Source organism: Ammodytes marinus, assembly GCF_949987685.1.
Source record: "Ammodytes marinus genome assembly, chromosome: 23".
Classification (NCBI taxonomy): domain Eukaryota; kingdom Metazoa; phylum Chordata; class Actinopteri; order Uranoscopiformes; family Ammodytidae; genus Ammodytes; species Ammodytes marinus.
This window is the reverse complement of record NC_137227.1, coordinates 957,655-981,971: the sequence shown is the minus strand read 5'-3', so window position 1 is coordinate 981,971 and position 24,317 is coordinate 957,655. Positions and strand designations below refer to the sequence as shown.

At 40.8% G+C, this 24,317-nt stretch overlaps 1 protein-coding gene across 2 annotated transcripts in view; it reads right to left on the bottom strand.

Annotated features, from left to right (window-relative positions):
- Window positions 1-238: 238 nt before the first annotated feature.
- The window catches only part of stim2b (stromal interaction molecule 2b), a 94,817-nt gene continuing 70,738 nt past the window's right edge, over window positions 239-24,317 (bottom strand). The window contains exons 3-12 of one of the 2 annotated variants that reach the window (XM_080052568.1): window positions 19,430-19,541; window positions 18,321-18,432; window positions 16,394-16,509; window positions 16,101-16,278; window positions 15,833-16,010; window positions 15,344-15,505; window positions 7,369-7,469; window positions 4,090-4,328; window positions 3,517-3,760; window positions 239-2,826 (exon numbers count right to left, since the gene is read on the bottom strand). In XM_080052568.1, the coding sequence (XP_079908694.1) occupies window positions 2,220-2,826; window positions 3,517-3,760; window positions 4,090-4,328; window positions 7,369-7,469; window positions 15,344-15,505; window positions 15,833-16,010; window positions 16,101-16,278; window positions 16,394-16,509; window positions 18,321-18,432; window positions 19,430-19,541 (2,049 nt within the window). In that variant the 3' untranslated portion in view covers window positions 239-2,219. The remainder of the gene's footprint in view (window positions 2,827-3,516; window positions 3,761-4,089; window positions 4,329-7,368; window positions 7,470-15,343; window positions 15,506-15,832; window positions 16,011-16,100; window positions 16,279-16,393; window positions 16,510-18,320; window positions 18,433-19,429; window positions 19,542-24,317) is intronic. The other variant, XM_080052569.1, reaches the window with a different exon arrangement.

Below are 24,317 nucleotides of genomic sequence, written 5' to 3'. Positions count from 1 at the left end.
GGGCAGCCGATCGAGAATTCACTTGTTCAAATCGGTTCAGAATTTCCGGATATTCTTGTCGTCACGAAAGTGGATGTTTCCATGTATGGTAATGCTGCTCAGGCAAGCTCCGGCCATGCCCCCACCTTCCTGCTCTCAAATCTCCCCGCGCACTGCTGAAAGTGTTCCGGAAGGAAGGTAACCAATCACAACGGAGTGGGGTTTGCAGGAGGGGGGGGGGGGGGGGTGGCGGAGAAGCACAAAGCCGAGTGTGGAGCAGACTGCTGTGCTCGCTCAGGTGAGAGGAAGAGTTTCCCGAAAATCTACATGGTTTTTTGTGATGTGATTCGTGTCAGGTTGCTCTATAGCAGTTTTTAACAAGAAATTAAGACCAGAAAAGTAATATAATAGGAGATCTTTAAGGCTAAGAGTAGCTCTTAAAAATTAGGGGCGTTTCACTCCTAATTTTAGGACTCCTAACTTTTATAAGATAAGTTTCATTCACAAAGCATTTTAGCGCTAAAACTAGCTCCTACATCTATGAAAAGCTAGGAGCCCTCAAGAGGACCCCTAAGTCACTAAGTGTAAATCACAGACAACCATTTGATGGCATTATAGAGAGATGTAATGATAGTGAGCTTTCTAAAAGGTACCTTAATAACTGTAAGGGTTTAATGATCTTAGTAAAGCTATATTTAGAAAGAAGCCTATAGATACATTTGTGTTTATGTTTTAAGCACATTTCTGTTCATCTTTGGCTCAATACATTGAGTGGTAATGAATAAAAACTTGTATAATAATCTCTCATCCATATATTTTAAATATCGTTTTTAAATAAACAAGTGTATAAATAATTCATCTATATGCACATGACGTGACCTTAGAAAATTGGTATCAGTAAAATGAAAGAGAATGTTGAAGCTCCTTTTCCTGCAGTTGCTGTCGGTTTACGATGCACTGAAAGTTTACTGTTTGTGTCACGTTTGGATTTCATTTCCTAACTAAAAAATAAACCTACAGGTAAGTCAGAGTATATATTTAACGTGAAGCTTCGCAGCATCTCCTCCGTTCCACAGGTCCATTACTGTATAATCGAGTGTCTCACCTTTTCCTTCTGCATGCAGTTTACCGATTTCGCCAGCTGTTCTAAATGGTGAATTTACCGGTTCATCGCTGTCTGGCTATTGTTCCATTGTCCGCCGTTGAGAGAAATACAGTGAGACATCATGGGGTGCAGCTCTTCAATCAGGATATTTTATCCAACTCAAATCATTAAAACATTTAAATTGTAGGCTAAAAGTGAACAAATGTGTGGGAAACCCTGAAGTATATTCTAGGTTTCATGTTAAATCAGTGTCACTTGTCATTAACCCTTTACTTTATTTAAGCGACACGATATGGATATCTCCCACAGTGTTTATAAATTCACTCCTAGGGACTCATTCTCTCTCAGCTAATCACTGTGGGCATAGAAGGTATGAACATGACATCATCCATAGCAACAGGGTCAACCCCGCCCTCTTTTCTTAGTTTAGGAGTCACTCCCATTCCTTAGTAAAAGTTGGTCTCAGCAGCTTTGGGAATGGGTTTTAAAATATCACACTTAATTAAGAACTTTTAGTGCTCCTTAGGAGTACTCTTAGCGCTAAGATAAAATGTTTTGTGAATACGGGACCAGGACAGCAGTAGTGCAAGATACTTTTAGCAGGATTGTTTATGTCTCCAAAGGAAATGAATTAAATAAACTAGTTAAGGACTCTAAGACTTTCGCCAGATGCAAACCATAATCCACATCGGGTGATGCATTCAGGACATTTTAAGAAGGAATTGTCAAAATGGTGTTTAAGGATTTTTTTTTACTTTTCTTTATGGACTGCACCTTTAGACCCTTATGCATTGTGGCTATTTGGTTAAAAAACAAACCAAATTAAATGTGTGTGTTTTGGCTGTCTGGATGACAGCTGTCATGACCTTCGAACTTCCGCTGACATTGTTTGCTCCTTGACCCTTTGCAGGTTTTCCCTGTGAGGCTATGAGTGAACTAAATAAAGAGGCATTATTGAAGAATAAGGCTACCAGTCTGAGGCGAATAAAGGCACCCAGACCGAGCTACATTCCATCTCGGACCACAAAAGAAAGAAGGAAATTAAATGTTTTAGCTTACAGTTATGTCCTTGTGTGTAGAATTACGGCTAAAACAACTCTTTATATTTGATTTCTCTCTCTTTCTCATTTTATTTTCATTTCTTCTTCTTAAATAAGCTTTTGATTTTAGAGGAAGAGCGCTTGATTTTCTCTCCATTGTCACTGGAGTCCTGGGAGGAGGTGCTGAGGAGCTTGTGTTCCCTCCCCATGCTCCGGCCCTCCGAGTCCAGGGAGGTGAGTGAGGGGTGGCGGCCCACGTTGTGCAGCATGCCGGCGGGCAGCTGGCCCATGCTGAAGGACTTCTCCAGGCCGTTGTAGACGCCTGAGGGAGAGGTGGCGCTGCCCTGGGAGAAGGTGGTGCTCTGGGACTCTGTGAGGACGCCGCGGGTGAGGTCGGGCGAGCCTCTTTGTGCAAACTGCCGGTGCTCCAGGGCCGGGGAGGGAGAGGTGGAGGGCGGGCCAGAGGGGGTGGGGGGCAGCGGGGGAGTTGTGGAGTCCCTGAGACTGCTGCTGCTGCTACTGCTGGTTGTAGTGGTGGTGGCGGTGTGGAACTCGGGACTCTCTCTGTACAGCAGCAGCTCCTCCCGGGAGATCCGGCGGTACGGGGTTTCCGAGCCGGGCGTGCAGGGGTTGTTCAGCTGCTTGCGGCCCATGGAGGAGCTGAGGGAGTCGGTGTCGGAGCTGCCCTCCTGGGACGGTTCCCTGAGAGAGGAGAGCAGACAGTACAGTCACAACTCACTGAGAATTGCCAACAAATCAGAGCCATCAACGCTTTCTCCCTATCATTTGAAATGTCTGATAATGTGGCTAAGGTGGCTTTTTAACTGCAAAATGTCTGTCACAGTTTATTTATTGGATATAACTATTTATGAAATCTTCACCTTTTATGCAAAATGCACTTTTTTTTTTCAACATTAATATGGTTCCCCGCTGTGTCTATAAAACTATGAGTATGAGAAAAAACTCCCCCCTCTCTTTTACTCCACCTTTCTGAAAACCCCAGTCAGATGTATCTCTCCATATAATGTCATAAGGTGAGAAGCCACACCCCCCATTATCAACCTAACTTAGCACTACCTCCAGCACACCCCCAGATACTCCACAATGTACAGGCAGTTAGAGCTTTTATCCAAGAATCAGCACTGAACTGAACAAAATCAAACACTGCCCAGATTGAAACCCACACTGACACAAAAAGCCGGGCAAATGGGGACAAAGTGCAGGAAGTTGAGTGGAGCTAAGACATTGCTAATGAATTACGTTAATAGACGACATGAAGGGTTTAAAATGTGGAGGTAATCCATGCATCCTTCACATCCACCAGCCAATAAACAAATGTTAAACTCCAAGTAAGGGCTCAAATCAATAAGAGTGAATGTCTGGATAAAACACCTTTGAGTCCAAACTGTAAAACCATTCCGCGGCGTCCCGGCCACCGCTACATACCCCCTCCTATCCGAGCTGAACATGATATGTTGGTCATCTGCCTCGGCGCGATAGGAGAAGGAGGAGCTGGCCATGGACAGCAGGTCTGGGTCTGGGGACATGACGGAGGACTGAGGGGAGCTCATCAGGCTGCGGCGGGAACGACACATGCTGCTGCTGCGGCTCAGCGGAGGCCGGATCATGGAGCTCGCTGGAGGAGGAGACCATCATGTTACTAATCATTAATCCATCAATTTAGGTGTCAGCCATGCTGGGGTTAATACACAGCCTATGCTGTGTAAATGGGTATGTAAACAAAGGGGGCCCACCGTAACTAGCAACATGTTAGTTTACAGAGCCTAAGCTGTGTATTAACACTGGATTCTTTTCAGCGCACACACCATACAGACAGGTAGCACATCGTAAGGAGATATTTACTGATTTTGACAAAAATATATTTGACAACAAGCATTCTGTAGAATTGCTGCCTCCACATTTCAAGCCAATACAATGAGACCGGATGTCTGTCATCTAACTTACTTGTGAACTGTGACATGATGGGAGGCGTGTCCTCGTCCAGGTCGTCCACGCCCCCAGCGATGGGGTAAGGGGGCACAGAGACCCGCGGCATCACCACCCAGCTGTGGTCAGAGTAGAGGCTGGCTGTCAGGCTGGGCAGCCCAGAGTTATTCACCACGGGGAAACCACACAGCTTCTCTATCTGATGCCAGCGGTGCAGCCGCTCCCTAAGGCACGCCGTTACCTCCGACAGGGCTTTCCTTATAGACACACAGTAGAGGGGGGCGATGGGGGGAGGGGGGGGGCATGAGCCATTCTGTTTCTCAATCAAATTCTTGTGTCGGACCCAGTGAGAAGCCGTCTTTGCTTTGAATCATCAGGATTTAGATGGTTTTGTCACGCGAGCATTGGTATTTTAAGATATCCAACATAAAGTGGTCACGCAGAAGATTTTCCTTGAAAATGAAATCTCATGAAATCTCATCTCTGCGACAGAGTCTGGATTATATATTATGTATAATTATAATGTATTAAATACATCTGGAATAAAACCTTTGGTGTCTACCTAGAAGTTATGAAGGCATTATGAGGTCAAATGGACATGATGATTGGGTCTTTTCTAATGCACTGACCAAAGACACAGTCATCTGTGGTGTAAAAGTGCACCAAGAGTTTCATTTAATCTACCTGCAAATTCTGAATAGTATGTACAGTCCCCTCCAAAAGTATTGGAACGTTGAGGCCAATTCCTTTATTTTTTCTGTAGACTGGAAACATTTGGGTTTGACACCAAAAGATTAATATGAGACAATAGATCAACATTTCAGCTTTAATTTCCAAGTATTTACATCTGGATCTGATACAACACTGAGAAGATAGCATTATTTGTAAAGGAACACCACATTTTTAGGTGAGCAAAAGTATTGGAACAGATACTTTTGTTTTATTCACTCAAATAAATTAAAGTGAATAAAACTTAAGATTTTGTTGCAAATCCTTCACTTTCAATAACTGCATCAAGCCTGTGACCCATTGACATCACCAAACGTTTGCATTCTTCTTTTGTGATGCTTTTCCAGGCTTTAACCGCAGCCTCATTCAGTTGCTGTTTGTTTTGGGGGGTTACCTTCTTTAGTAGGTAAAATGCATGCTCTATAGGGTATACGTCTGCAGATTGACTTGGCCAGTCTAAAACCTTCCACTTCTTGCCCCTGATGAACTCCTTTGTTGTTTTTGCAGTGTGTTTTGGGTCATTATCTTGCTGCATGAGGGATCTTCCAATCAGTTTGGTTGCATCTTTCTTTAAATTGGCAGAAAAAATGTTTCTGTAAACTTCTGAGTTAATTTTGCTGTTGCCATCATGTGTTACATCATCAATGAAGATTAATGAGCCCGTCCCAGAAGAAGCCATGCAAGCCCTAGCCATGACATTGCCGCCACCGTGTTTCACAGATGAGCTTGTGTGTTTGGGATCATAAGCATATCCTTTCTTTCTCCAAACTTTAGCCTTTACATCACTTTGGTAAAGGTGTATCTTGACAACAACACAGTAACACATGATGGCAACAGCTAAATTAACTCAGAAGTCTACAGAAATATTTTGTCTGCAACTTACAGAAAGATGCAACCAAACTGATTGGAAGATCCTCCATCATGCAGCAAGATAATGACCCAAAACTCACTGCAAAAACAACAAAGGAGTTCATCATGGGCAATAAATGTAAGGTTTTAGATTGGCCAAGTCAATCTCCAGACTTAAACCATATTTCCCCTTGATGGGGTTGGTTGTCACAATGTGTAAGGGTGTCTTTGATGATTAATTTCTTCTTTATTACAATAAGTTAGAAAAAGTGAGTGGTACACATTTCAAGCCAACACATTAAGCTTCAATTTAATGTAGAAATGACTATTGAAAGATGTTTAGGTGATGAGCAATTCTCACTAGAGTAAAAAGTGTGCCTACTAGCCCCGGTCTCCCCTATATATTATATTCAAATTTATAGGCTATTAAATTAAATTAGTGTTCTCATCTGTTTTATAAATTGAATTTGTCCTCACTTGTCATGTATAACTATTAATAAAATTTTCAGTCTGTATTAAAGACCAAAATAAAATGAATATAGCCTTATTGCAAATACATAGAGATCAGCTTGTTTCAGCAATTAGTCAACAGGAGACATTTGTTTCAGCTATGAGCTTCTTAATGCCCTCTCTCAGGTGCTGGGAGGTGATATTGAGAAACTGTTCAGCTCTGTTGGGCTTGTTGGACCAAACTGGAGGTCGCGAATGATGTGACTGAGCTCGTCTACCGATTGGCTAACTAGTAGAGCGTGTGCTGTTAGCCTAGCTCCTGGCGGTCTTGCTAATGTTGCTAATTCGGTGTACGTCACAGTATGTCAGCTAGATGGGCGTATCTCCCTCCCTCCAATGCCCTTTTTTGGAACGAGGAAGTGAGGCGGAGTCAAACTCTGACAAGATGGCGATGCGCATAAGCCAAGAGAACTGGATGCAGTAGGAAGAACTGAGATCAGTCGGATGCTACATCCATTTTATATACTATCTAATTACAGAAAATTGTGAGATTAATTAATTTTTTTTGATATATTGACAGCACTAATAATAATACATGTAAAAGCTCCTGAAAATAATGTTAATAACAAAAATTAGGAAACATTAATACATGTAAACACTCTTAAAATACAGTCAGTCTCTCTGTTAAAGAGAAGTGTGAGAAGAGACAAAGACCTGTCATCCATATCTTAAAACTTTCTCTGCCATTGTCAAATTGAATAAAATAAATTTTAAAATATGTATACATAATGATAATAATTAGAAATATGATACATTAATAGATGTAAAAAACACACGAATGAGGATCCAGATTGATATCTCAACTTCATCTCAAACTATTCTGACAAAATACTCAACAATAGTTTAACAGTCTTAGATGTCTTTTGATTATTATCTTCTGCACTAGTCATACATCTAATTATCAATTTTCATCACAAATATTTGAACTTTTAACGAATATTATTACTAGAATGTTTTAAAATTTGAAAGGAAGCCAAACCAGATGCTGCATGTCTCCTTGTAGTTCCGGAACACACACACACACACACACACACACACACACACACACACACACACACACACACACACACACACACACACACACACACACACACACACACACACACACACACACACACACACACACACACACACACACACACACACACACACACACACACACACACACACGCGCGCGCGCACACACACACACACAAATTAATTTCTTACTTTGCTTCTAGTATCTTGTGGTCCACCTCATCCAGCGATGAACTGTGGGCTACATGAAGAGTTCCAAACACAGAACTTCTTTTCTTTTTAATCTTTTCTGCCTAAGATTTAAAGAAGAAAAAACACACAAATGTATTATTTTGATGGCAATTCTATGTGTTGGATGTTATTCATAAATAAATGAATTCAAAAGGTTCCTGTTGCTTTCCTATCACAACACATTTGAAACCATTAATCATATAAATTCTGTTCACTTACTGGCCCTCATTTATCAAACTTGCGTGGAAACTGGTGCAGATTCTGGCGCAAATACCTCCCTACGCCAGGTATCGTGTGGGATTTATCAAACAGTCGTATCTCGCCAATCTCGCCGTACGCCAGGCCATTATTGATAAATGCGGCGGCTGAAAACAATCGTATCACGCCCCTATATTTTCTCAGTTTAGACGCCTCGCCCAGACGTTTTACGACATGGATATGCGCATTACGGCACAGAAGAGGAACTAACACCAACTGTCCGATAATGGTCCCCATAAAAGAAATACACGTCTGCAGAGATTTGAATGATTAAAATGTATTGGCCCTTTTAGATAGCACTACTCAAAAGGGGTTTAAAAACTAAAAATAACATTTTGCATTTTACTGTATGACAGCATGCGCTTGGCACGAGTGGTCAGCCCGGCCGTCGTCAGCTGCACAAGCCGACCCGGCAACGATCAGCTGTGAGAGCGCCCACTGTCCTGCTGAGCTGCTCCACTAGCAGATCGGAAAAACATGCCGGTTAACGGTGGAAATAAATCGCTCGCTTAAGCGATCAATGACACATTAAAAGAGGAACTAACATCTAAAAAGTGTGTCAAATAAATAAAATGTTAAGTTGAATGTTGTGTCGTGTATTTTTTATCATAAAGAGCAGTGTAGGCCTACTACATATTTAATACTTAGGCTAACATTTTGAATGAATGCAGCCCCCGTGCCTCACTGTCCCCCCAGCTGCTCCAAGTCGAAGATAACTGCCCTTACGCAGTCCCATGCAGCGCTCCTAAGTGGCCGGTGTGCGCACTATTGAATCAGCTCTCCTACTCAGTTGCACACCATAAGCTGCACAATTTTAAGTGATTAATATCTTTATTTCGGTCTGAGCAAACACTGCATTTGTATTACTTTCTAATAATTGTCCAACAAAGTCATCGGCTACCCGGCACAGCCTGCACTGCGAGTCCATGCTGTTTACAAACTTGCGTACACGAGCTGAGAGCTGGCGTGGGATTTGAGCGTATCCTACGCTCACGTCCATATTGATAAATGCCGAGATTTGCGTGGAAATGTACGTACACCCATTTTTCTGGTCTACGCAAGGTTGATAAATGAGGGCCATTGTGATTTATTAGAGATGATGCCAGAACTATACATAGTTATAAAAGCCAAGAAAACAATAAATTAATTTGAAAATCCTATTTGAAAATTAAACCAATGGCTTGACATTTTTAAGTGATTACAACAATTTTTACTTGAGATATTTGGTGATGGATAATAAGGACTTTTTGATACCATGTTTACACAGATAAAATCGGTCACCCAGGGTAAACTCCAAACTAAGGGAAGATTTAAAGGAGAAGTAAGGGCCGGTTTTAGCTAGTTAGATTAGGGTGGGCTGATAGAAATAATATGTGGGCAGAGATACCGCAATTGTTTGCAATTGATCTCTGCGTCTGCTTTTTGGCACATTTACTGTAACATTAGCATCCCAAGGAGCTTTTATCTGGGGGAAGACACAACTGGCTTAATAGTACAGGCATTTTGTGAGAAAATATGGGTGGACCTCTCAAAAATTGCAACAGAAACCATTTCAACTGTTTTTGACTCATGAATATGTAATTAATAACATACTAAAAGTCTTAAGGAATCCAAGTGGTGGAAAGTTATTTTCTAAGGGGTTTCTTAACCATACCTTTATGTACATTTTCGGCTTCCTAAAGTACTGTTTTATGGTAGAGGGGATATGTGCAAAATTGTTAACCTTTTCAGAAAAGCTTGAAACTTCGTACACTTATACAGTTTGGGGCTCTGAACATTTTCAGATATTAAGCCATTGCAAAATTGAATCATGGTTGCCATGGAGACCATTTTACTTTCCGCCATAGCCTAATTATGCATTTTTCATCATAACTCCTGAACCAAACATAATACCACATAACTAGTGATGTCTAACCCTATGTTTTCATGGTCAGGGATTACTATGATACCACACAACATCAGAAACAGTTAAGGTCAATAGTTAAGGGTTAATCCAATGTTATTTTTTTTAAATTTATACATAGGCTACATTCTTTTCTGATATCCACACAAATCGTTCATTACTGTCCATATCAACCGACAACTTTGTTTAACAAGAGATATGGTACAATGCATGTGAAAATAAATGATTAACTATGAAGTCATAATATTCATTTGATTTAACTTTCTTGCCATAAATGTATTAAACGTTTTCAAGATAACAATGTCAAGTTATTTTTGGGTAATTGTTACCTTTATTAGTTAGAGAGAGAGATCAGAACCATATGACCCGACAGCAGACCTGGAACTCATATGGAAAACTGCCATCCTGTTTGTCTCACAAAGGCCAGCATGGTCTATATGATGCAATTTGCACAGCATGGCAATCACCTGGGGAAAACATCCTTTGTGTTTACCCCATTGGTTGATATGAGACGTAGTGACCCTACATGCATCTACTCCGCATGTAAGTTCCTATGTGAACATGCCCACTGCCACAATTCCACCCCAATCATCAAATTTTATCAACCACTGGTGGAAGGCATTTTCTTATGAAAGCAGCTGAGCCAGAGGTTAGTGACTTGGGGGCTTCCACACTGATATTAGTTGTTGGGGTCCATTGGGCATGTTATGGTTGATGCTGGGAAGAGGAAGTGATAATGATTTTCTATGCAGCCGTTGTGCACATTATGACAGGGAAGATGCTAGGATTGGATTTGCATTGAAAGAGTCCTTAATTGCCTGATTCTGCCTGATGCACTTGTTGTAACTCCCCATTAGCTGCAAGGAAATCCAAAATACTATGATGAAGAGATGTCATGAGCAGATGATACCTGCTGGAGATCGTTTATAAAACTCTGGTGTCAATTAAGTTGCTGCAATATATGCAAAGCTGATAGACGATGTCTGCAGAGAAGGCGTGCCATTCTGATGTGATTCTCAGAATAAGATGACTTCTCAAATCTCAAAATCCATTGGTAGACATATTTTGCAAGTTTCTGAGAATTGGGAACTTCACCTTGAAACAATATCAGAAATGCTTCCTTTCATGGCAGTATCAGGGCATAATCTCTACACAAAATCAGCTCACATCTACAGTATGTGCAGACAGGGCCGCCCATAAGGGGTAGAAAGTGTGAAAGCTTTCTAGGGCCCAGCCACTTGGGGGGCCCATGGTCTTTGGAAGCCAAGAACCTACCTAGATAACCTTTATTTTTAGATTTTTAGATATTTATGTCAATATCTATTCAAAGTTGGGTGTTTACACAGAGCCGCGGCTCCGCTTAAGGCCATTTAAAAAGCAGTAGAAAAGCTACTTGTGTCTGGGTGTGGTTGTGAAAAGTATTTGGACCCCATGAAAAAACAGGTTGGGTACCTTTTGTAGTTCTTCTACATTCTTATAAACAGCACAGGCTAGTTACTCTGTCATCGTCCTGAGTCTACAAACAGGTTTAAATTATCTCTTCCCATAAAGTAAATTTTTGTGAAAAAGAATTTCCCTTTGGGGACTATAACTTCTAAAGGCTTTGACATAAGTCTTCAGGTTGACACGGCCAGCCAGGTCTGACCAGTTTTTCAGAAACCTGGCCAATTGACCAACCAGCCGAGTGATACCACAATGAAGCTGACAAGCAGCATCATCCTGTTTTAATCATTGTAACCACCAAGATCCTGCGTTCTGTATTGTTTCTAAAAATAAAAATAGACCTTAAAAAGTTCTTAATGAAAAGAAAGCTACAAGGCACAAAGAAGTTGGAAATAACTGAAAGAACAGATTTGTGTTCAAAGATTAAGAACTTTTTTGTAATGATATCAGTAATGTTTTCAGTAATTTTGCATTGATGAGAGCAGAATGAACTAAACCTAAATGTTGCAACCAAAAATAGGCCAACTTTATAGTTTTGAAGGGTAGGTTGGTTTGGTTATTCATGAAGAAAACCGCCTTTTTTTCTTTTTTGTGTGAAGAATTTGTTGTTGATGTTAATTTTTAAGCGTTATTTATTTCAACAATACCACCAAAATATTTCAAATGATTTATTGTCATGTGCAGAAATACAAAAGAGTGCAATATTTGGTGCAGTCAATTAGTGTAAATGTATCTTATACCAGAAACTAGTAGCATAGAAAACGTGCAAATTGTGAAAAAACTTTTAGATTGCTTTAGTGGATACTAAAGAAGAACAATGTCTCTGTGTGAACTGATTATTTTGTAGAGATCTGCTGATCTGTTAAACAATTGTGTGAGTGGGTATTCAAAATAAATTGGTAGGTATGCTGGGCTAAGTCAGAAATGTACGTGCTACTATTGTAAAATAATAAGCCCTTGCTCCCTCAACTGTCCCTGCAAATCCCTGGTTGATAAGATAGTTATTCTTTCTACAAATACATGTATGTGTTTATTGAGGGATGAGCGCACTCACACACATTGATACGAGTAAAGCATGGGTAAGGGGGGGGGGGGGGGGGGCATTGACTGGAGGTCTTCAGGGGCCCAGCCCAGATACCAATCCTCAAGTATGAAGAACTCTTTGAATTAACTTAAAAACGTCATGAGATCCAACGCTTACAGGAAATGAGAAAGAAAAAAACATGTCCACGTGCGTTGCTAGTGCCGATATCTTAAGCAACACAAACAGCTTTCATAGCCTCGCCACATTGCAAACTATTCAATATCTATTCAAAGTCGGGTGTTTACACAGAGCTGCGGCTCCGCTTAAGGCCATTTAAAAAGCAGTAGAAAAGCAGAAATGTTCAAAATGTTTCAGATTGAGCACAGCGGAGTGCAACTGTTTCAACCATAATCCATCCTATAAACCCTTTGTGTGCCAAATGGTGACAAGATTGGGTTTTGATATTAAACAGTTTTGTCTGGATTATATTTCCTGAGTCGTTCCTGCTCACGGAAAACACATCTAGGCCTACCTGCTACTTGTGTCTGGGTGTGGTTGTGAAAAGTATTTGGACCCCATGAAAAAAAAGGTTGGGTACCTTTTGTAGTTCTTCTACATTCTTATAAACAGGACAGGCTAGTTACTCTGTAATTTTCCTGAGTCTACAAACAGGTTTTCAGGGGCCCAGCCAATTCTGTGGGCAGGCCTGTGTGCAGAGGATGTGCAAGGTCCATTAGCACCATCCAGATATTAACCAGAGATCTGTAGGGGGATTCCATGTGGGGTGATCGCCTATGGGCTGGCATGTCTATGGATCTTGAGCAGGTTCTAATGACAGTATGAAAACCAGTGGTGGCATCACAAGATTGCAAGGTATGACATGGCTGCAACATCTGACATGGTTTCACTCCATGCCAGTTTGTGCTGAAGTTAACAACGCACACAGTTCCGAACTATCTCCAAGAAAGACACAATTACAGGGGGTTATGCCGCAGAGGACCCGGGTTCAAATCCAGCCTGGTTAAGTTCTCTGCATGTCTTCCCCTCTTTGCCCCATGTTAACTATGTCTCTCCAAATCTAATGTAGAAAAAAAATATTAGAAAGACACAATTACTGCTTGGATCCAAGCTTGTGCAGTGTCTCGCACCTTTCTATGGCAAAAGCCATCAGAAACACCATTTTGGTTAGCATGGATGGACAAACTACTGCTGAGAACACATTCAAGAAGAGGGGTCGGGTGATCACCATCAGTACAAAGATCCTCAGTGAAGATCGATTGTGAAGCAGTGCAGGTGGATCTTCACCTACTTTTCAAGCGACACATAATTGCTGCAAAAGGTTCACAGGAACTGGGATCCATGTTAAGTATGAACTGTGAAAATTGTGAAAATGAAATTAGAAACCAGTTCGTTTTAAGCCCTTTTGTGAGAAGCTGGCCTCTATAACCTTCTCATGTATAGTATAGCTACTGGGTCCGCCACCTACATCAGCAGGAGCAAAGTATCACAGTCAGCGTCCAACAATGGAAGGGAACAATAGATAAACAAACTCCTCCTCACAAATAGGGATTGTGGGGTGCTTGTCCATATCAAAACTGTCCCACCAACACCTCCACAGATACTCTTATGGGTCATCTGATGCACATGCAAGACGGACTGTAACAACCGAAAGTGCATAAATGCAAGAAGCATGGCATTGAGTGCTCTGTTGCATGTGGTACCTGCAAAGGATCTGGGGGTGCAAAATCATCTCAGGTTGGAGATGATGATGAGGAAGATGATGAGGAAAACCAGACTATGTTTGAGAAAACTTGCTCCAATGCTTCATACAACTATTAAATAAACGTAAAAGTCGATCTGAATACTAAGTTGAGTTTTTTTATTAGTCAATTACAAAAGGCTACATTGAAATATGTCTTTTCACATATCCTCTCTCAAGTTACCACACTCCAGAGGGGGTCAGAGGGCAATTCATAGTCATGGTATGCATTGATTTACCCCTTTCACATTGCATTAGTACTGCTCTGGCTGCACTTTGGATTAGTAGTTCTTCTGTGCACCAAAATACTTTCATATTAAAATGTATGTTTATCAGTGCAACAATTTATGTTAATTTGTGCCAGTTTAGCATTCACAAATATTTGTGTTTTTTTTATATTGTTATAGTGTTTTACATACATTTAAGCCTATGTCTTTGTTAGAGAACACAATTAAAACTCGATACACAGTGTTTATGCAACATAGGCCCCAATTGTAAAGTCACAGCGATGTTTTCGGATTCTGGGCTTATATTTTCGGAAAAACATTGGATTCACCCTTAACTATTGGCCTTAACTGTTTTTTTTTGTTTTTTTTAAAGATATTTTTTGGGCATTGTTATGCTTTATTGATAGTGCAGAGAGACAGAGGTGAAATGGGGCAGAGAGGGGAGTGACGTGCAGAGTACGACCGCGGGCGGGAATCGAACCCGGATCTGCTGCTGGGCCCGGCCAGGGGGGGGGGGACGCCCTACCAACTGAGCTAAGGGCGCCCAACCTTAACTGTTTCTGATGTTGTATGTGGTATCATAGAAATCCCTGACCATGAAAACATAGGGTTAGACATCACTAGTTATGTGGTATTATGTTTGGTTCAGGAGTTATGATGAAAAATGCATAATTAGGCTATGGCGGAAAGTAAAATGGTCGCCATGGCAACCATGATTCGATTTTGCAGTGGCTTAATATCTGAAAATGTTCAGAGCCCCAAACTGTATAAGTGTACCAAGTTTCAAGCTTTTCTGAAAAGGTTAACAATTTTGCACATATCCCCTCTACCATAAAACAGTACTTTAGGAATCCGAAAATTGACATAAAGGTATGGTTAAGAAAACCCTTAGAAAATAACTTTCCACCACTTGGATTCCTTAAGACTTTTAGTATGTTATTTATTACATATTCATGAGTCAAAAACAGTTGGAATGGTTTCTGTTGCAATTTTTGAGAGGTCAGGTTATATAATGGCTGGACTATAATGACCTTGAGTAGACAGTGGGCAGGACTGCTTGAAAACACAGGGAACATGGATTTTCTGGCAGAATAATAATAATAATAATAATACTCACAAGAAACAATAGGTGCCTTGCAGCTTTGCTGATCGGCCCATAATAAAAATCTTGGTAATGGTTCTAAATGACTCAACTTCAATTACACAACAAATGAGCATGCTAAACATTAAATAAACCCTCTCCACAACACTTTATGTGATGCTGACAGATCCCACCGTGCCTTAGGTCACTTAAACAAACAGATCTAAATGAATGAAGTTACCTCTTCTTTAGCCACGCTGAGCTGAAATTCAGCACTCTGTTTCTTAACGTTGTAGTACTGGACCTCCACCTCGTGTGTGAGCTGAAGCCACTTCTGAAGGGCCTCAGGCACAGAGCGCTCCACCAGCATCTCCTTCTCTGCACGTTTCAGAGCCTTGCGCACCTGCACAGGAGACACACACAGCATCAGCCTTACATTTCACATTCACTGCTATTTTAATATTCCCCTCAGATCTTTTCTCAAACACTGTGAAAATCTGCTGCGTCTGCAAGTGGAGAACTCATTACCAATAGGAACTTGGTTCTGTATTTTGTTAGGTGAAAGGAAAATGGAGAAATCCTGTGTTTATGAAAAGGAGATATTTTAAGGAAGAAACTAAAAATACGAAATAAAAAAAAGTTTTAGCAGCAGTTATGAAAATACAAATACTGCCTTTTTGAGTAAGGAACACTGTGCATTTGAATAATTGAATAAGGATAAATGCTGAACCTGAACTAGCTCCTCCTCTGCATATTTGAGCCGGCTCAGTTCGCACTCTGCGCCCTCTCTCAGCTCTCGCAGCCTGTGAGCCTCGGTCTTGGCCCCGCTGATCTCATCCCTCATCTTCTGCTCCAGGTTCTGCTTCTCCACGGCCACAGTGCGGTTCTCCTCCTGAGCCTTCTCCAGCCTGGGGAGAGGAGTGTGGAACATCAAGTCTGTCCACCTGGAAGGTTTAGGCAAATGTGAAAATACAATGTGATTGGTGTGGGTCTCTTACCGGCTCTGCAGGTCTAACAGGCTTTGCTCGGCGTGTTGCAGGCTGTCCAGGTCCTTCATCATCTGAAAGATGTGCACCTTGCTGGATTTGTTCTGCACATAGGCAAACCAGCAGCCCCCCACCCCAATCACTATGGAAACCATCAGGACAAAGTCTTTCATCCAGTTGTGCTGTGGTCCTGAGTAGGATGGGAAGAACAGGAGACAAAATAGAGTTCATTAAGGTTTTCTGGCTGCAAAAAAATCAGGAAAACGGTCACAACAACCGTCAAAATAAAATCGCAGCATACTTACGGAGAGGAGGGCCAAAAAGCACTGCATCTAGTGCCTTTAGGTTAAGTTTCTGTTTGTGCCGCTGGTCTAATATCTTCAGTTGCATTGACATAAACAACGGCTCATTTGCCGCTAATCTGAAGTATGGTGAAAAAGAAAAAAATCAGCATTGAATACAGAGTCTGTTTCTTTATGAATGTATGGTCACAATGGCCTTCATTAAATGTATTCATGGCTGCCATTAGCAAGTCAAAGTCCTTAATCCTGAGAAAATTACCAGGGAGCTGAATGGCGAGCTCTCCATGAGAATTGAGCAATTATCTTTACTGCTTTCGCTAAAATGTTTTCACTGTCTGAGCTTCTAAGAAGTCTTCACCGCCACCATATTGACCTCTGACATCATGGCAGACAAACGTCTGACTTTCTTGCATAATGGAATCCTGGACTTAAAGTGTGTGTTTTTAAACAACTACACATTATGATAGTACACAACAGAAAAGTAAAAGTCACGAGTCACTTGAATAATTTACAAACTGTAATGATGTAGTGATCAGGGGCCGTATTCACAATTTTTTTTATCTTAGCGCTAAGGAGCATTAAAAGTTCTTAGTAAGAAGTTATTTCTTAAAACCTATTCACAAAGCTGATAAGACCAACTTTTACTAAGGAATGGGAGGGACTCCTTAGCTAAGACTAGAGGGCGGGGTTGACCCTGTTGCTATGGATGATGTCATGTTCATACCTTCTATGCCCACAGTGATTGGCTGAGAGAGAATGAGAGCTAAGTGAATTTATGATAGAAACACTGTGGGAGATATCCATATTGTGTCGCTGTATTAAAGTAAAGAGTTTTTATAAACAATTAATGACAAGTGACACTGATTTTACATTAAACCAAGATACTGCAGGGTTTCCCACACATTCATTCACAATTAACCTACAATAGTGCCACATAGGCCTATTCATTTTATATTTTACAATGATTTGAATCTGAAAAAATATCCTCAACAGCTGCACGCCATGCACTCTCACTGTATTTATCTCAACGGCGGACTATGCAGCAATAGTCAGACCCTACAAACCAGGAAATTCACAATTTAGAAACAACAGCCGGCGAATCGTAAAGTGCATGCGGAAGGAAAAAGGCGAGACGCGCAACTATACAGTAGCGGACCTGTGGAACGGAGGAGATGGTGCGAAGCGCCACATATAGGCCTACTCTAGTAACAAATTAAACCCAAACGTGACACAGTTACTTTTAGTGCATCATAAACCCAAAGCAACTGCAGGAAAAGGAACTTAATAAATATTTTTTTATATACATATAATAAATATAAATGTGTCTATACTTTCTAAATATAGCTTTACTAAGATCATTAAACCCTTACAGCTATTAAATGTACCTTTTATAAAGCTCTCTAGCATTAAATCTCTCCAAAATGCCATCAAATGGTTGTCTGTGATTTACTCTTAGTGACTAAGGAGTCCTCTCGAGGACTCTTAGCTTTTCATAGATTTAGGAGCTAGTTTTAGCGCTAAAATGCTTTGTGAATTACACTTATCTTAAAAAGTTAGGAGTCCTAAAATTAGGAGTGAAACGCCCCTTGTTTTTGAGAGATACTCCTAAATCAGCACGTTAGGACCTACTCTTAGCCTTAAAATGTTTTGTGAATACGGCCCCTGACCTTCAACATAAAGTGTCTAGCAGTGAGAAATCTTTTCTAATGTCTGCATTTTCCCATCTGTTTTGCCTGTTATGACCATCAGAGGGCAGCATTTAACATTGATAACAATTGAAGGTGCCTTTATAGCCCCTACTACCCAAGAACATATAAATGAAAAGGCTAAGGAATGACGCTGCACAGATACACACATGGTGTGTGTGGTACCACTGTTCCTATAGTGACAGAGGGAGGGTGAGGTCTGTCAGCGGGTGAGCTGTACTGACCGAGGTAAGGTGTTCCCCGTCACCCGGAAGTCTCTGAAGTTCCTCTCATACTGCGGCAGCTCCACAGACTCCTTCAGCCAGTGCACCGTGTCCTCCAACGTCCAGTTGTGGACTGGACAGGGGCAAAAGATTGAAGTTTTAATTTGTTGTTAATTGATAACTGAGTGGACAGAAAGTTGATTTACCTTTCAGCACTACAAAACTCTGTATTTCAGTATGACAGCGTTTACAAACTGGTGTCGACCCCCGACACTGGCGCAAGGGCTCAAGAAGAGCCCGCGAAAGGTTTCAGTTGTTGATTCTATACTACTGCTAAGAGAAAACCTGGACGTACAGCAGAATGTATAAAATCCATTCCCAAGGATGAATAGAAGGCTTACCTCATGTAGATGCACCGACAGAGTTGTTGTTATCGCTCAGAATACCTCATGGGTGCAATGGAAATTAGCTTTAAAAGCAGCAGATGTTTAGGGTGTTTAGCTAAGTGCGAGTTTAAAACCACTAAGCTCCACGCATATTTTTCAGGGCCAATAACAAGCACTGGCACACTGAGGATGAGAGTGACACATTGGGGCTGTGTGTTTGGAGATAAACCGGAGATGTGTTTGAAAAGAAAAAGAGGACTTAGAGTCAAATGTTTTTCTCGTCTGATATTTCTAGGAGGAAACACGTTTTTGAAGACCTACGACCTGCAATACTTGTAGGATTACATCAAAGTTCACGTTTCATTTGGAGGGGAATAATTAAAAGTGAAAGCATCTCCGCCCATTGAGCTGCATAGTTATTCAATTGATTAAAAGCTACTCAGAATTACAGATGGGTTCCTTAGGAAAAATAAGTCCTCAAGCATGAGTGAGTGTATGTTTAAAATGAAAATAAAAAACAAAAGGCTAACATTATAGGCTATATATATGGAGAAATGAAAGGTTGTAAACACACAAGGAAACTTTAAAGTTTATTCAAACTTAAATGACAACAACTTTAATTTGGACTGATACATATGCCAAACTCTTTTCAGATGCTTGGGTGATTTGGGTTGACAGGGGCTTCAACACAGGACAGTGAATGTAGATTGTGTTTGGATTAGTGGCAGTGGACTCTGGCTTTACCTTCAGAAGTCTTCCAGCCCTTCCACAGCTCCTCTACAGTGATGTGCTGGTCTTCGCGGTGCAGGTTGCTGTGTTTGTTGGTTTGCTGCTGCTTCATGTCTTCGATTATAAACTAGGTAACAAAGAGAGACAGAATTGATTTTTTTCAAGGCTGCAGGAAACTTATAGTTTTGTTGGTATACAAAATTTTATAATGAATTTTAGTTAGAAAATTGAGGAAAATGGCTGTGCGTGTCTGTGTAGGATATGTCCATGTGTGGTTTTGAGGAAGAGAGTTGGCTTTGCCGAAAAAAAAGTTTGGCTTTCGATCACGATCACGATCACACACACACACACACACACACACACACACACACACACACACACACACACACACACACACACACACACACACACACACACACACACACACACACACACACACACACACACACACACACACACACACACACACACACACACACACACACACACACACACACACACACACACACACACACACACACACACACACACACACACACACACACACACACACACACACACACATTCTTTTCGCTTTCCTTTCATTCCTTTTACGGTCTTTGAAAAGAGAAAGAGACCCATAGTGTGGAGGCACCACTTCCACCTGTGTGTGTGACTGTGTTTGCATGAGTGTGTGTGTGTGTGTGTGTGTGTGTGTGTGTGTGTGTGTGTGTGTGTGTGTGTGTGTGTGAGAGTGTGTGTGTGGGTGAGTGTGTGTGCGTTTTCAGTTTCCGGCTGTCCTCCCTTGGTAGCTCAGAACTAAATGCCCCAGCAGATAAAAAGCCTCAGCAAAAGGAACCCAGCTGAAAGACCTGCCAGAAGCAGCAGCATTAACAACAAGAAGGGAAGAGGACCATGGCTGACAACCAAACACCTCAAAGCATTCATCTTGTAGCACTGTGTGTGTATGTGTGTGGCCTTGGCATACACTAAAAACCTTTTATTTCCTGCCTTATTGTACTCCCTGATTGCTTTGGATAGCTTAACATCCTTGTGATATTAGCCTACTGCAGTTATATATTATATGCTATTCATTTGGTTATCGGGGAGCCTTCATTTAGCCTTCATGTTAGAGGTTTCCTCAAGAATACCTAATATGGCCTGTAAGGTTTCATTAATTCAGTGACAACTGTTTCATATGGTTTGCTTCCACCGTTCCTACTTCCCAAAGTTAGCTAGCTAAACAGAAACCAGGCAAACACTATTTGTACTGTAAATTTATATGAGTATTAGACTCATGTTAAGTTACCTTAAAAAATGTAGCTTTATTATTCAGCCCCCGTTTGGGAGTGATGATCCTTGGCTTCATAAATCGCTGGGCTGTTCATTTGGATATACAGTTTTGAAGGTTTTACCATTAGCTTACACAATACAGTAATTTGTACCAGATACTTGTTGCGTCCGAATGTATTTTGTTTGCCACAATGACTGAAGAGATGAAACTCTAGCCTACATTATAAATATATATGTATATATGTGACATGTTCACATTCATATTACTTTAATTTAATTGTGGTATGCTGTCAGTCTAAAAGTTCTATTTCTATATACTGTAAGTCCAGATCTGTAGCGTGAGTTAGTTGGGTGTTAAGACAAGGGAGTGTGTTCTAAGTAATAACTATATAATACAGAATATTATGTGTGTGTCGGTGTGTGTGTGTGTGTGTGTGTGTGTGTGTGTGTGTGTGTGTGTGTGTGTGTGTGTGTGTGTGTAGGTGCGCGTGTGTGTGCAGGGGCGTAGCACCAAATTCTGGGCCCCTATACAAAAAGTCCTGATGGGCCCCCTGAAAGGCGGTCTTACATTACACATGGCTCTCTGAGCCAGACAACTACATTTATTTGATGAATGACGAAATCATTACTTTTACCAGTGTTTCCCCCAGAAAATGTCTTAGTCAAGGTGGTCACTGGCCAGGGTCACAGGAAGCGCGGCGCAAGGCGGGGCGGTGAACATTTTGGGGGTATTTTGCTCAAAGATGCCAATGCGCACTTTAGAAATAAACAACTCTTTATTTGAACACAAAAATACAACAGACACTGACCTTACAGTTGTGCAATTCTGTTTGCTATGTGCAGGTAAAAATGTTGTGCAAACATGCAGACAGTACAAAACACAATTAAAGAAAACTTCTACTGTTTTAGTGAAATACTATGCACACACACACTAAATACAAATAATAGACCATACACTTGTGTAGGCACTTCAAGTGAAAATTCAACTTTTTAAAGTTCCTTTATGGATAGGGGGCTGTGATTATTGTGGACAATAGGCCTACTGTGATGCGATAGCCTATAATTCATTAATGGTTATTATTTGCCTACTTGCTTGATTTATTTTTAAATACAGAGGTTATTGATCGTTTTGGAACATGTCTTTCCCAATTTAAAACATAAAAATAAAGCAGCATTGAAAATTCAGAAAATAAATCTTGTTGGCCTACACTAGCATGCTGTTCTACAAATAACTCAATAGTTGAAATAATAAATACAATGTGTTTTCCCCTTAAAATGTCTAAACGCATTTCAAATTTATTTTATTTTATTTAACCTTTACCAGGAAAGTCTTATTGAGATTAAAAATCTCTTTTACAAAAGAGTCCTGGCCAAGACAGGCAGCAGCACAGTTCCAGAGTTACAGACAATCATTTAAAAACAACAGAGAACATATAAATAGAGTCACAGTCAGATCATCATCAAACAAAGCATGTACAGACAGAAGAGCTTCAACATCATCAAGTTCAAATCAATTAGGACTTAAACATGTTTAGAGAAACCAGCTCCTTAAGTTTTAGCGCATGTTGCAGCTGGTTCCATGAAAAAGGAGCAGCATAACTAAATGCCCTTTTCCCAAGTTCAGTACGGACTCTAGGCACAGTCAGTACTGAACTGGGGAAAAGGGCATTTCATTATGTCAAAGACAGTAACAGTGTGGCACTTCTTTAAACTTACTGAAACTTGCAGGGGCCATCACTCATGTATTCATCAGACTTTTCTCTGTGCTGTCTGAGCTGATAGATAGGTTGTGTTGCCACGGTGACGTGGAGTCTTAAACTGTTCTAGCTTTGCCAGCAATTATTTCTGTACAGCTAAATATCCCCATAGAAACATCGCTGCGTTTATTTTCGCCACCAGCTCAATTCAATGTCGGCTTGCTCCTGCTTACTCTTCCGCATACACGCCTTAGTCATGCGCAGGCCCCTGATCTCCTTGCAAGGGTCAGGGGCCTATCATGAGCCAGTCAATGATTAATTTTTTTTGGAATGGCATTGTCCAGGGCCTTCGAAGATCGGGGCCCCACATTGAGCTTGTTAAAAATATATATTTTTTGTATGGGCCCCCCTCTGCCTTGGCCCCCCCCCCCCCCCCCCCCCAAGACTGTATCGCTTTCCCCCGCAGTCCATCGGCCCTGTGTGTGTGTGCGAGAGAGAGAGAGAGAGAGGCCGTGCATGCCTGTTTGTTGTTTATTGTTTTTGTTTTAACAATATATAGGTTTAGAGCAATTTGGCTTTCAGAACTCAGTGCTATACCCACTCACTGACCTCACCGCACATCACTGCACCTGTTCAACCTGCATTTAATGGGTGTACATGCAATATTTTAATCTGTTCTGTCGGTCAGAGAAGCATAGCACTCTAGCTCAGCAGTAAACTAGCTAAAAAAATAAAGCTGTCTGTCATCTAATCGTTCAGCTTAGCTTGCCACAAATCATAAAATAATGCATACTTGTATAGCGCTGCTGACTGACTAGTGTAGCAGAATATGATTTAATCAATTTTTTTTTTTTTTTACCTTTATTTATACAGGTAAATCCCATTGAGACCGAAGACTCTTTTGCAAGGGAGACCTGTTTTCCTTTCCCACGTTACCATTCACACACACATTCATACACCGATAGCAGGCTAACTATCGACATTCACACTATTGAGACATTATTGAGTTTATTTTAAAACATTTGCAAACAAAGGCCCTCAGTTGCCCATGCACTGTGTATAGTCTATAGCCTATTTCAGCCTCATCTGTGGATTTTTATTTGCATAATATTCTATTTTATATTAAGAAAATCATGTGTGTTTCCTCAATAGCTTTTATTCATCTGACTCAGTGTCTCCAAATTATTCCAAAAATAAGTAGGCCTACTACACAAGAATCAGTTGTTCACACAAAACTCCTCCGATTTAGCCTCTCAAAGTGCACCAGATTCATGCATTTCACTAAAAAGCTAAAATTTTCACCAGAGTGCCTCCAATGTCCACCTGGGTGAAAATAGTAGCCAGCCAGATCCTGAACCTCGTAGGGGGGCACGGGGGTATGCCCCCACGGGAGATTTTGTTTACCTTTTTAAAGTGAAATTGAATTGAATTGTGTGTGAACAAATAATTTGCAGACGCTGGGTCGGATAAATTAGAAGCTATTGAAGAAAGACACATGGATTTCCCATAAAAATATAAATTTTAAATAAAATATTATGCAGGGTCCTCTGGGTTGGGCTTGGGGCTCTTTTTCTTTTACGGGACATATTTCTCTGTAATATAATGAATGCATTTAAATGCAGTGAGAGGAACAAAGCAGAAGAACTCTGTTGTCCAGCTCTCTTTATTTCCACAGACAGAGGGAAGCCCCATTTCCAAATGTTTTTAAATAAACTCAATACACACTGTGAATGCCATGGACTTGAACGTGACGTGATCAGTTAACCTCGGATTACCTCGGATTTTTACTGATTAAATTATTAGGCCATTAACTATCCAAACCAAATCATGGTATTCCTTTTTTTGTATGATAACTTACATTTGCATAATATGATGTTAATATCAAACACACAAACTAAAAAAAGAAAATATATATTTTTTATTTATTTATTTAT